The 12,771-nt window shown below is 36.7% G+C and overlaps 1 protein-coding gene across 1 annotated transcript; it reads right to left on the bottom strand.

The window, feature by feature from the left end:
* Positions 1-464: 464 nt before the first annotated feature.
* abcb11a (ATP-binding cassette, sub-family B (MDR/TAP), member 11a) lies at positions 465-11,387 on the bottom strand. Its single transcript, XM_059343227.1, is given in 27 exon segments — positions 465-782; positions 893-1,039; positions 1,819-2,025; positions 2,103-2,300; positions 2,402-2,558; positions 2,657-2,898; positions 2,998-3,201; positions 3,314-3,475; positions 3,617-3,721; positions 3,808-3,972; positions 4,066-4,168; positions 4,260-4,311; positions 5,194-5,362; positions 5,451-5,621; positions 6,336-6,539; positions 6,625-6,750; positions 6,833-6,943; positions 7,061-7,174; positions 7,521-7,695; positions 7,784-7,908; positions 8,670-8,841; positions 8,935-9,068; positions 9,173-9,257; positions 9,846-10,093; positions 11,083-11,131; positions 11,223-11,235; positions 11,345-11,387. Coding segments are annotated over 27 exon segments (3,882 nt in total). The 3' UTR covers positions 465-581.
* Positions 11,388-12,771: the final 1,384 nt, after the last annotated feature.

Raw genomic sequence — 12,771 nt, forward strand, 5'->3', positions numbered from 1 at the left:
AGTTTAACATTAACATTAAGCAGGACAAAACACTGCTATTTTAGGGTAGCACTACATCCTATTATAAAATCACGATAATTTGGTTAAAACATTTTTTTTTAAAGTAAGCAACTTTCAGAATTATATTACTTGGCACTGCTAAAACAAGACTGGGATTCCCCAACACAAGTGCAAGGCTAACATTAGTCTAAAAACATTTGTTTTAATTTGACTTATTAAAATGATCATGGATTATATGAAGAATAATGTAAAACATTCCAACAAAACAATACAAACATTGCCAGATGCATGTAAAAATCTTTAGCTATTTGTTTTTAGAAAAGCAACTATATATATATATATATACATACATACATACATACATACATACATACATATATATATGTATATACACACACGCACACAATAAATAGTTTATAATCTCAACAGAATTAATAATAAACCATTTAATCAAAAATGCAAAAGGTCTTCCCATGACTTACTATGTACAATCCCTGAGGGCATTGCTAGCATTTAAATGTACAATAAGACTCATACAAAATAGTTTTCCTCATACTCTCATCATATGTGTCTTCAGGCGTCTAGCTGATAGGAGCGCCTGTTGTGACCAGTTTATAATAGGCGCCTCTCTTGGCCATGAGTCTGTCATGTGTGTCTTGCTCTATGACAGCTCCGTTAGACATCACTGCTATGATGTCAGCAGTCTGGATAGTGGACAGCCGGTGAGCGATGACGATGCAGGTTCGTCCTTTCCTCGCCTCGTCCAAAGCAGCCTGGACGGTCTGCAGGAGCACAGAACCCTCATGTAAGTATGCGCAGATTCATATCATAAAAAGCTATACAATGGTACACTTTGCTTTCTGTTCACACTGTTTGATGAAATGTTTTTTACCTGTTCACTCTCTGTGTCCAGGGCAGAGGTCGCTTCATCAAGCAGCAGGATCTTGGGGTTTCTGACGATGGCCCGTGCAATAGCAATACGTTGCTTTTGTCCTCGTGACAGCTGGGAGCCCTGGGCACCAACCTGAGTCTCATATTTCTTTTAAATTTGTAAATGTATTGGGAGAAGTGGAGAAAGCAAAAGGGCACAAGGTAAAAAAAAATAAAAATTAAAAGCTGTAAACATGCCACAATAAAATGCTTTCCATTATTATAATATTAATAACTTTCCAGTTGGCTATGACGGTTTTATGTTGTGAAGAGGTTGCTCGCTGTTTTAAACATGTGAAAATTTGTACTTATTGCACAGTTTTAAACTACTTGATTAGGTTTAGGCACCAAAACTACAAGATTAAGTTTGGGGGAAAAACATCATGGCTTTGGTTACAAATATGTACTATTTTATTATTATTATTATTATTATCATTATTATTATTATTAAGAAGAAGAAGAAGAAGAATGATAATCATAATAATAATAAACACTTATTTTATTTTATTAAAATAAAATTTATTTTATTTTATTAAAATAAATCATTTATTTTGTTTTATATTTATTCACAAGTATATAATATTGATATGTGGTTTCACAGGTTTCACGATCGCTGATATATTGGGTGAAAGATCACCAATATCCCATATAAAACAGATTAAAACTACAAGGAATTACAATTTTTTCAAGATAATATAGCTGACAATTTTCTGAGAAATATATAATAAGAATGCTTCGTATGCTATGTAGTGTGAAATAGTTTTAGACAGAGTCTTCCAACCAGGTGAAAATACTTACATTCTGTTCTTGTTAACAGAAAAAAGAGTGGCTTACAGGATTTGCAATATCAGCGTATTTAAAGTTGTATCTTTCAGTGATTCTACTCACATCTGGTAGCGTCATCACAAAGTCATGAAGGAAGGCTTTCTTAGCGGCCTCAACAATCTCTTCCTCGCTGACGCTGCAGGTGTTGTTTCCATACTGAATATTCTCCGCGATGCTGCAGTCAAACAACACCGGCTCCTGGGACACTATACCGATCTGAGATCTCAGGAAGGGCACGTTGACTTTTTGAGATGGCCGACCATCAATCAACTGGAAATAAAAGGTGACATAATGAAGACGCCGCAATAGTTTTAACTCATTTTGTGACATTTTTTAAGTCCACATACCACTTGCCCTGCATCAGGGTCATAGAACCTTTCCAACAGTTGAACACTGGTGCTTTTCCCGCAGCCGCTGCTCCCAACAAACGCCATGGTCTGACCAGGCTTCACGGACGCAACCAGGCCGTTCAACACCTGGACATCTGGCCGAGTTGGATAGGTGAATTTGCAATTGAGGAACTCTATATCACCTCTGAAGTTATCCTAAACATAGATAACTTGACTTAATCATTGGAAAGTAACATCATGACTAACTGGCATCCCATTTTGTTTATGATTCTGTCTTATCTACTGGATCTACCAACCCATTTCTCTCCATCTGAAGGGTTTATGCTGATTTTGGGAACTCGGTCCAGAAGTTTGAAAAACTGAGCTGCAGCAGTTTTGGCTTTGGCGTAATCTGGAGTGAAGGAGGAAGCTCTGCCCAGGGCTGTGCCGCTGATTACTACAGCTGTAATCACTCTGGAGAAACACAATATGAGCACTTTGGTTGTCACGTCACAAAACACTAAATAGATTTCAAAGATACATTTTCCATTTAAATCAATTATTTTACCGACCTGAACACCAACATGTACTGTAACCCCTCAGAGCTAACCAGATGGCCTCCATATCTAAAGGAAGCAGCATACGCCATGTAGATGACACATTGGGAGAAACCGAAGCAAAGCCCATAGATGTTGGCTTTCTTTTTGGCAGATTTAAACGGAAGCAGAAGTTTCTCCTCATATGATCCCACAAATGAGCTTTCTTTCGCCAAGCCTGCAATCGTCCTGATTTTGGCGAGAGCCTCACCGGATACCTGCGGGGGGTGAAAAGATGTTATACTGTAGCCCTTGGTTACTCAGAGAACTGTATAGATATCAGTGTAACCAAGCAGTAAATGTTCTGTGAAGCTTACCCGACCTGCATCTTCCATGGCTTTTTTATCGTCATTTGCAAAACCTGTCAGCATTTTAGCTTGGAACACCCCAGACAGCCCGATGAGCGGCAGGAAGCACAGAATTACCAAAGTTAACTTCCAGCTGAAGTAGAAAGCGATGATGAAAGACGCTCCAATGCTGGTCAGCGAGTTCACGATCATACCGATCTGAGACCCAGTTGCCTGTAGAGGCCACATGCAACACAATATTGTATTAACATGACAAAACCTTTGCCTTTTTTGGAATACAAATAATGTGGAATATGAAAACAGGCCTATAAGATCTGCTACTCACCCCCTGCACCATGGATGCATCAGTGGCCAGTCTGGTGGTCAGAGCTCCAGGGCTGTTTCTGGGGTCATCAAACCAACCAACCTCCTGTCTCAACATGGCCTGGAAGCCCACTTTTCTCAAACGGCGGGTCAGCAGCTCTCCAGACTTGGCAAAAGCGTATCCCTAAAACATGAAATCAGTCAGTCTGCATGTAAATCCTTTAAAGCATGGCACTCTCAGAGAACCATTCTAGTGTCGATTTCAAGTTGACAAAAACATGCATCCTTTAAATGTCTTAATCATGTTGCAGATTCTGATGCAAACCTGTAAAAACTGGGAGAAGAAACTAGCTACAGCCACAATGCAGAACAGAATACATATCCCGTTGATTTGCTCCCTCTGTTCATTCAAGTCACGAATGGCAAACGTCTGCAAACACAAAGATCATGTAAGTCATCATCAGCTTGTAAAACCCAAGCTGAGCAATGGCAGTATGTGAAATAAGTAACCCTCACCCCAAGAATTTCGCTGAACAATATAGCATAGATGGGGTTGACAGAGCCATTGACAGCAGCTCCCAGCGAGCCCAGCACCATGTAGGGCCACTCGGGTTGGTTGTATTTGAGGATACGAGCTACTGGAGCAGGCTCGACATGTTCGTCTGGATCATCTTCATCTTGCTGATAAAGAAAACACATTGGAGCTATTCATTTCAAAAGGGCAGTTTGCATTCAAGTAAGTGTATTACTGAGCATAAAAAAGACACCAAGTACATTTTCCTCATCTGTTGTGAACTCCTTGTCCGAAAGGACCCTGAGGCTGTCTGGTAATGAGTAACTTGACAGTTTGCTTTGTGATCGAAGTCGGACAGAGCCCCTACAAGAGTAATATTGAAAAACATCAGATCATGTGATTATATTGTTATTGTTTTGAAGACGTTTTTTTCTGCTGATGTCATCTTTTAGAGTTACTTTACCTTTTACTGGAGGAGCGACTCCTCACTTTGAAATCAGAGTCCTCTTCCAGACCTTCACTGATCACATCTGGCAGGAAAAAAACAAAATCAATAGAGTTAAATACATGTATTGATGCTTCTGGTGCTCTTTTACAGATGCAAGAAAGACCTTCACACACTTTTTAGTATTGCCAACTGACTGCTGAGTGCTTTGAAATATGTTGTTAGGGTGGAGCCACAGATATCTTGTGATACAGAGAAGAAAAAAGTAAAATAAAGGATTCTGCTTCTGTACACAGAACATGGATAATACTTCAGGCATTAAACAAGAAAAAAAAGATCCTCTTTATCTCTCCAGTTTTAAAAAATATGACCTTTTTTTCGATAGATAGATAGATAGATAGATAGATAGATAGATAGATAGATAGATAGATAGATAGATAGATAGATAGATAGATAGATAGATAGATAGAACAAAACACAGAATAGAACAAGGACACTTAAGAAGTTAAAAAGAAGATAAGTTGGTAGGTAAGGTACAGTGGCAAGATGATGGCAATTATACTGATGATATGATGTAATAATGTTATAGTGATTAGACAGTATATAACAATAGTACAGTGTATAATATATAATATAATATGTAATAATAATAGTAAGGCCAGTATAATAATAATAGTAGTATATCACAGTATATAGTAATAATAACAATGGCAGCAACAGTATATAATAATAATAATAATAATAACATAGCAATGTGTCATATATTTAGCCTGTGCAGGGTGTGCATACCTACATAAGAAATATATAATATGTAAACATGTATAAATATGTATATATACACAAGATATTATATAATATGATATATTGTACCGGCATTATATATGCATATATTTAAAGACTAGCAGCCCTAAATAAATGTTACCTTTAGCTGTGTTGGGTGTGCCTTGGTTCTGCAGGGTGACCAAGGTGAAGTAGACTCCTTTCCTTTCTATCAGCTCACTGTGTGTTCCCTTCTCCACAGCCTGTCCGTGCTCAAAACCAATGATGACATCTGCATTTCTGATGGTGGAAAGTCGGTGGGCGATAGAAATGGTTGTCCTGCCTGTACGCACCTGCACACATATCAGGTATTGGGATATTATTCCACAAAACATGATGAGTTGCTGAAAGTGATGCTAAAAGTGCCGTCAGTTATGTCACCTTATCCAGTGCCTCCTGGACAACAGCCTCGCTCTCATTGTCCAGGGCAGATGTAGCCATATCCAGCAGCAAGATCCTGGGATTTCGGATCAGGGCTCGAGCGATAGCAATCCTCTGCTTCTGTCCTCCACTCATCTGTCCTCCACCTTCTCCCACCAGAGTATCAAATGTCTGGTGGAGAAGCAGCAACATGGTTATTTTCAGAGGTGGAAGAAGTATTCAGATCCCTTACTTAAGTAAAAGTAGTAATACTACTCTGTGAGTATCCACTACAAGTAAAAGTCCTACATTCAAACCTTACTGAAGTAAAATAACAAAAGTATCAGCATCAAAATGTACTTAAAGTATCAAAAGTAAAAGTACTCGTTATGCTGAATAGACCCACTCAGATTGTTTGATATATTCTAAATTTATTATAACATCATTTGCATTGATGCATTTATGTAAGAAGTGTTTTCATTTTGTAAAGACAGGGCTCATTTAATAACTTAATATACCGGACTGCTGTGACAACCGAATTTCCCTTCGGGGATAAATAAAGTAATCTATCCAACTACTGTTATAATATTTGATTTTTTAAATTATCACTTTAAATTGATCATATTTTTTTTATGTTAAATCTGGAGGTGAAAAGTAACTAAACCTGTCAGCTAAATGAAGTAGAGTAAAAAGTACAATATTTGCCTCAAAATGTAGTGGAGTAGAAGTATAAAGTTACATAAAATGGAAATACTCAAGTAAACTATAAGTACCTCAAAATTGTACTTAAGTACAGTACTTGAGTAAATGTACTTAGTTACTTTCCACCTCTGGTTATTTTAGACTACACAAGTTCACATATTTGACTGTGAAGCCTGAATTGTCTTTCAATATGTATAAATGTACCTGTGGTAGAGCCATGATAAAATGATAGGCATTAGCCTCTTTTGTCGCCTGGATGATGTCTTCCATGGTTACTCCAGGTCGACCATAGCGGATGTTTTCTGCAATAGTTGTGGCAAACAGCATTGGTTCCTGCTCTACAATACCAATGAGAGACCTGAGCCACTGAATGTTTAGAGTGCGGATGTCATGGCCGTCCAAAGTCACCTGAGAAAGAGAATCATACATGCACCATTATACTAAAGCCTTCAACTTCTCCGCTGATGCCCTGTGTGTTGGTGCAGATTGTTACCGTTCCCTCCTTTGGGTCATAAAACCGCTGGAAGAGCTGGATCGTGGTGCTTTTTCCAGCTCCGCTTGGTCCCACAAAAGCAGTGGTTTCTCCTGCTTTGATCTTCATGCTCAGATCATCTAATATCTGGAAAAAAAGCAGTAGCTCTTTGTGAGTTACTACTCCTGAGAACTGAGAAATGGACACCAATCTTGTTGAAGAAATGTACCTTGACTTCAGGCCGTGATGGGTAGTGAAAAGTGACATTATGGAACTCAATGTCACCTTCTACTTTGTCTAACTTGTGACCTTCTTCTGAGAAACAATCAATTTCTGGTTCCTGTGAACATAACAGCACAGAACTTTATTTTATAGTGGAGATTCTTTCTCTGTAAATCTACCATTTCCAGTGTGTATTGTATATGCAATGTAGTCTAAAGAAGCTTTGTTATTTTACCCTGTCAATTGTGTCAAAGATTGTTTTTGCTGCAGCGCGGCCAGAAGCAAAGGCCTCCAGACAGGGTGAGGCCTGGCCCAGGTTCATAGCTGCCATCAGTACTCCAAAGAAAACCTGAAAAAAATGGCAGCCACATGGTGAAACAAAGGCCACTGTCTTTCAAATACTTACAGACATGGTAAAAAGTATTAGACCACCCTATTTTCCATGGTTTTCTTGATAATGAATTTGGTAATTATCAAGAAAACAATGTAAAATGTCTAGATATCAGCTCTTAAATTTAACTCTTATGAGCTATTTTTGTTGTTATCATTATAACCATCCAATCAAATGTACCTTTAGTTGTACCAGGCATTAAAATGAACAAGATATTAGAGAAAACAAAGGTGGTCAAATATCTTTTTCCATGACTGTATATTACACAGAGCATCAGAAGTTGAATGCATTTATTGGCACAGACCTGAATAAGAGTACCAGGAGACAGCTCGTTGGTGTCTATGACCAGTTTGGATCCGTACCAGAAGGCCAAGGCAAAACATAAGAAAATGATGCACCACAGGTATCCTTGGAAAATGCCTATGATGGTTCCCTTCTTCACTCCCCAGCTCTGAGCTTCTGCAAGGTTTCTGTCATATCTGTGACAAATTCAACATTTCAGTTTCACTTCAAATCATGTGAATTGGATCTTCAACATTTGCAAAGCAGAAAAAAATTACGAAATACCTTTCAGCTTCTTTATCCTCTCCACCAAACGCTGCTACTGTCCTGATGGAGGACAGGACCTCGTCAGCCACCGCCCCTGCCTTCGCGTAGGACATTAACTCTCGTCCTGTCAGCCTGGCCACAGCCTTCAGAAACAAGAGAGTCAATTCCACACAAACATATTTAGACTTTGCGACACATGATGTCATGTCTGTTTGTGTATAACTTTCCAGCAGTTGAAAGTAGAGTTCCCTTTATATTACCACAAGTGATGTATGTTGAAATGATGTTAAGAGGTTTGTTTGATTAGAATTAATTAATCAGTTAATCCTTCCATTGTCAGGACTGGTACGCCTTGTCGGTGAGTTACATGTAAAATGTAAAAAAAAAGCATTGCTAGTGTTTGAACAAATTAATGTTACATGAATAATTGAACACTTATATTTGGTCATTCTGTGTTTTTTGTCTGTATTTCAGGTTTAAAACCTAACTAGGGGTGTATATATATTTCTGTCCATCAAGCTAACCACTAATTAAACATGAAAGGAAGAAGAGAGAGAGAGAAATAACAGATTGTACATTTTTAATTTTTAATTTAGTTGTAACAGGGTAGGCGTAATAAGCTATGCTTCAGCCTTTTCAGTCCAAATGTCTATTATCAATTTTCTTTCTCTGTTTACTTATTGTTTACTTTGATCAATGTTTTTTCTGGTTTGTTACTTTTCTTTTAATGACATGTATTGACCGAAATAAACAGAAACGAAACTTTCCAACGAAAAAAGAAAAAAAAGAAGAGAGACCCGAGTTGTATCCGGCATACTATTCCTGATTTCTCTTCCAGAGGGGAGTTTACTAAGCTATAATAATAATTTAGTAAAAATCTGGACAGTTTGATCCACAACTTTACCAGGGCCATAAGTCCAGCAGCTATACCAATCAGCGGGCTGGCAGCGATGACCACCAAAGTCAGCTTCCATCCGCCGATGAATCCAACCATGAAGCCAAACACAAAGGTAGAGATCCTCTCAATGAACATAGACACCTGGTCGGCGATGGCATTGTTGATCTTGTTGATGTCACTGTAGGGGAACAGAAACACCATCCTGTGTAAAACATTATCCAAGCTATGCACTGATTACAGTCTGACCTGTAGATAAAGAGCCCCAACTCACTCTGACAGCCTTGTGTTCAGTTCACCAACAGAGTTGCAGTCAAACCATCCGATCTCCATTTGCATCACTTTTCTGAAATAAGTCTTTCTCATCCTATCAATTTGTCTTGCAGCTGATGCCACCCATAAAACAATCTACAGGGAACAGTCAGAGTTGTACAACATTATTTCATTTAATATATTTAGCCAGGATTACTTAAGAGGGGTTTAAATTAAAGAATATAAGCATAAATACTTACCTGAAAATAACTCACAACCAGAACTGCTACCCCTATTCCAATATAGTAATATGCAAACATGGTCATCTGTGCTTCAATATCCACCCTGCAGAGAGAATAAAAAGACTTACAGCTGCTTTTCAACTGCAACAACAATCACATCAAGTGTTAACCCTCTGGGGTCTATGATCACGCTGGTGTTTGGCTTTTTTCAAAGCCCTGTAACAAGATATGATAGTTTAAATCTGATAGTACGAAAATATTTATTCAAATGTAAAAGTAGGATGGGACGAGGCAGGCGTGGCATTCTGTAAAAATGGGAAAAAAAGAGGTCTAATCATCTAACACTGTTCCTATAAATAAACATGTTTAATGGTATTTTTTTACGTACAGTTTTATTAAATTTGAATTTTACCTTTATGTTCATATTTGTAACCTATGTTTTACATTTTTCAGGTCTTAAACAGTTCATTGAGCATATTTGTGGTTTTTATTGTCATAAATAGTAAAAAAATTATTTCAGATTTCATGATTTATTATGTATTTTTGGGGGGGTTAAAGTGAAAAAATAATTGTCAGATCATGTTGAAGTTGTGCTGAGAAAATACCAAATACCAAACATGAGTAAATATTATGAGGTATATAAAGACCAAATAGGCTCAGACCCCAGAGGGTTAACTAAAGACTTACTTACCCACAGATTACAGTGGTGTTTTCAGCTGTTTCATATATGGAGCCATTTATCCAGTAGATGGTATTGGTGGTGATGTTGCATATCTTGTTTGTGTCTTTCAGTTCTTGGACTTCAAGCTCATACGCCACAAATGTGTTTGTCATCTGGCCGTACACGAGCAGCATGAGAGGTGAAGCTGCGCCGTGGATGACGGCACACAGCCCCCCCACCACCATCATCACCGTGTCTTTGCAGGTGGCAAATCGAAACTGCAAAAAAGAATTTGTGAAGAGGAATTTTCTTTTAAAAATCAAGAATTTTGCTGCACATTTTTATTTCCAGATTGATTTTTAACAGTTAAGTCAATGATAGGGAAAGTATATCCTTTACAGAAGTAAAAGTGCCAATACAATATTGTAGTCCATTGCAAGTAAAAGTAAAACAATTAAAATTTTACTGAGATAAGAAAAATGTGTATTATAGTAGGGCTGGGCGATATGGACGAAAAGTCATATCCTGATATATTTAGTCCGAATATCGATAAACGATATATATCCCAATATTTTTATCGCAAAGTGAGAGAAAATGTCCAGTCAAAGTCGAAGCCAAATATGACATGTCAAAAGTAGTTTTATTGAAAACGTTTATTTAAGAGAACATAAATACTGTATAACAACAGGAGTACCATTTTTTTTTTTTAAATCAAAGCTCCATAAAGTGCACATTTAAATAAAAATAGCCTATGAAATTAAATAGGGCAATCTTTTTCTGAAAAAAATATATTTATATGAGAAAAAATAACAAAAGAACTAAATATGACAAACCCTAGTAAGGGCAGCATTTATATATAAAGGGAAAAAAATTGAACTATATCGATATATGCGGTATGGTCTAATTCCATATCACATTTAAATATATTTCGATGTTTTTTATATCAATATATTGCTCAGCCCTATATGATAGGTAAAATTGACAGTTCCAAAAGTACTCATTCAGTTGAAAAAGTGGCATCTATAATTGATAATATAATATTTAAATAACTTATAACTTGTTTTTATGAAAAATCTTTATGAGATTCAACTAGTAAATATCACTTTGATGGAGTGGAGTAAAAGGTAGAAAGTAGCGTGAAATAGAAATACTCAAAATTAAACTACAGTATTTGAGTATCTGCCATATGAATGTAAAGTTATGTAAAGAATGCTGAGTAACTTTCCACCACTGTTTATGAACAATATGAGCAAAGACAAGTATTTACCAGCTGAAAGTATCCAACACTCAGTGTCTTTTCTTTTTTCTTCTCACCTCTGGAACACATTTAAGTAAAAGAAAGCTCCAGTAATATTTAACATACAGCAGTTTATTGTGAGAGATGTTTATTTTCCGATATAAACTTACCCATTCTCAATGTCTGCACAAAAAAAGTGGTTAAAAGATATTTAGTAACCCATAATCACTTCTTTTTATACAAAAATCTGTCATAATTATATATTTTACGACAATGAATATAGATCACTGACCTCTTTTATCTTCTTCTGGTGTAGATTTGGCCGATTTCTTCATGCTGGCCGCCCTGACTCAAACAGGTGTGTCCTCCCCTGGCAACTGTGGATAAAATAAATCTAAAATATAATTTTCATGTTAATCCAAGTTTTCAGACTCTTTTCACTCAATTTATACATCCACAAAAATCCGGAAAAACTTTGCTGCTAAAAAACAAAAGTAAAATGTGAAATATTATAAAATAAAATATAAATAAAATTTAAATTATTGTCGCCATTCTCTGTCTACAGTGTGTACTAATGAGAAAGTCACATCACGCTCTGCTGATCTGAGAAACATTACTTTACCTTAAAAACCTTCATTACAACCCAACTATTATAATAAATTGATGTTTATTAAAATCACTGTTGCAATCGTCTGTTCTAATACTAACAAGAAAACCTTGACACACTCTGCTAAAACATTACTTTAGACACCAATGTGAGTTGATTGGATGTTTTGCTTATATGAAAAAGTTTTAATCCAGCTGCATGGACACAAGATGTGAGGGAAAATACCACAGCAACACAGTGCTTTGAGCAGCGTAGTCATGCTACACAATTGTCATCAACGACAACAAAAAAATTAAATCATTGTATGTACTTTATAGTGGAAGAAAAGCAAAATGAACTGTACCTGGACTGCTCACTGAGTTTCTGGTTTCTTCAGGAATCCACCAACACAACTGAGACTCATCAGAGTAAATTCCTATCTAAATATCTTATTTTCAGGTAACCTATGCCCATCCTTCCCCATTATCTTAATCTCCATTAGACTGATAAGAGTTGTGTCAACATGGTGACCCTGACTTGACTGTGCCTTTGTGAGGCAAAATTCAATCAATAAATCAAGTTAAAGTGCATTGACTCCGATTAGTAATACCACTGTATCTTCAAAAACAAACCAAATCGGGTTTTATTAATGTTTAATATTAATTTACTACCTTGGTATAAATGTGTCAACCTGTTAAATTAAACCTATTGTAAAATGGGTTCAATGACCGTACGGCCATTAGTTATTGTCAGGTGATCAATACATTTGTAATCCAATTAAATCAAGTCATGGAAAGGAAAATATTGGTCCTTTCCTGCCATTAGATTTTTTGGACATCATGAAACTTAACAATAAATTAAAAAAAATTAAAAGTCTAAATAACCAAAGTAGTCACTGTTTTAGGAAAATGAAATAACCCAGCAAATGTGTCAATATTAGATCTATCTTCTATTATCTTTTTCCATTAACTTTTAACTACCCAGTAGTGTGGATTTCCTTATCTCACAGTTAAGTATTAATATCAATACATTGTTTACTAAAAGTGGGAATGGAGACACAATTATACAAATCAAGCAGGTGTTCGGGGTTAATGCCCGCTAGGACAAGAAGTTGAGGGGATGGGTTCGGAATT

Source organism: Centropristis striata, chromosome 10 (assembly GCF_030273125.1).
Source record: "Centropristis striata isolate RG_2023a ecotype Rhode Island chromosome 10, C.striata_1.0, whole genome shotgun sequence".
NCBI classification, from domain to species: domain Eukaryota; kingdom Metazoa; phylum Chordata; class Actinopteri; order Perciformes; family Serranidae; genus Centropristis; species Centropristis striata.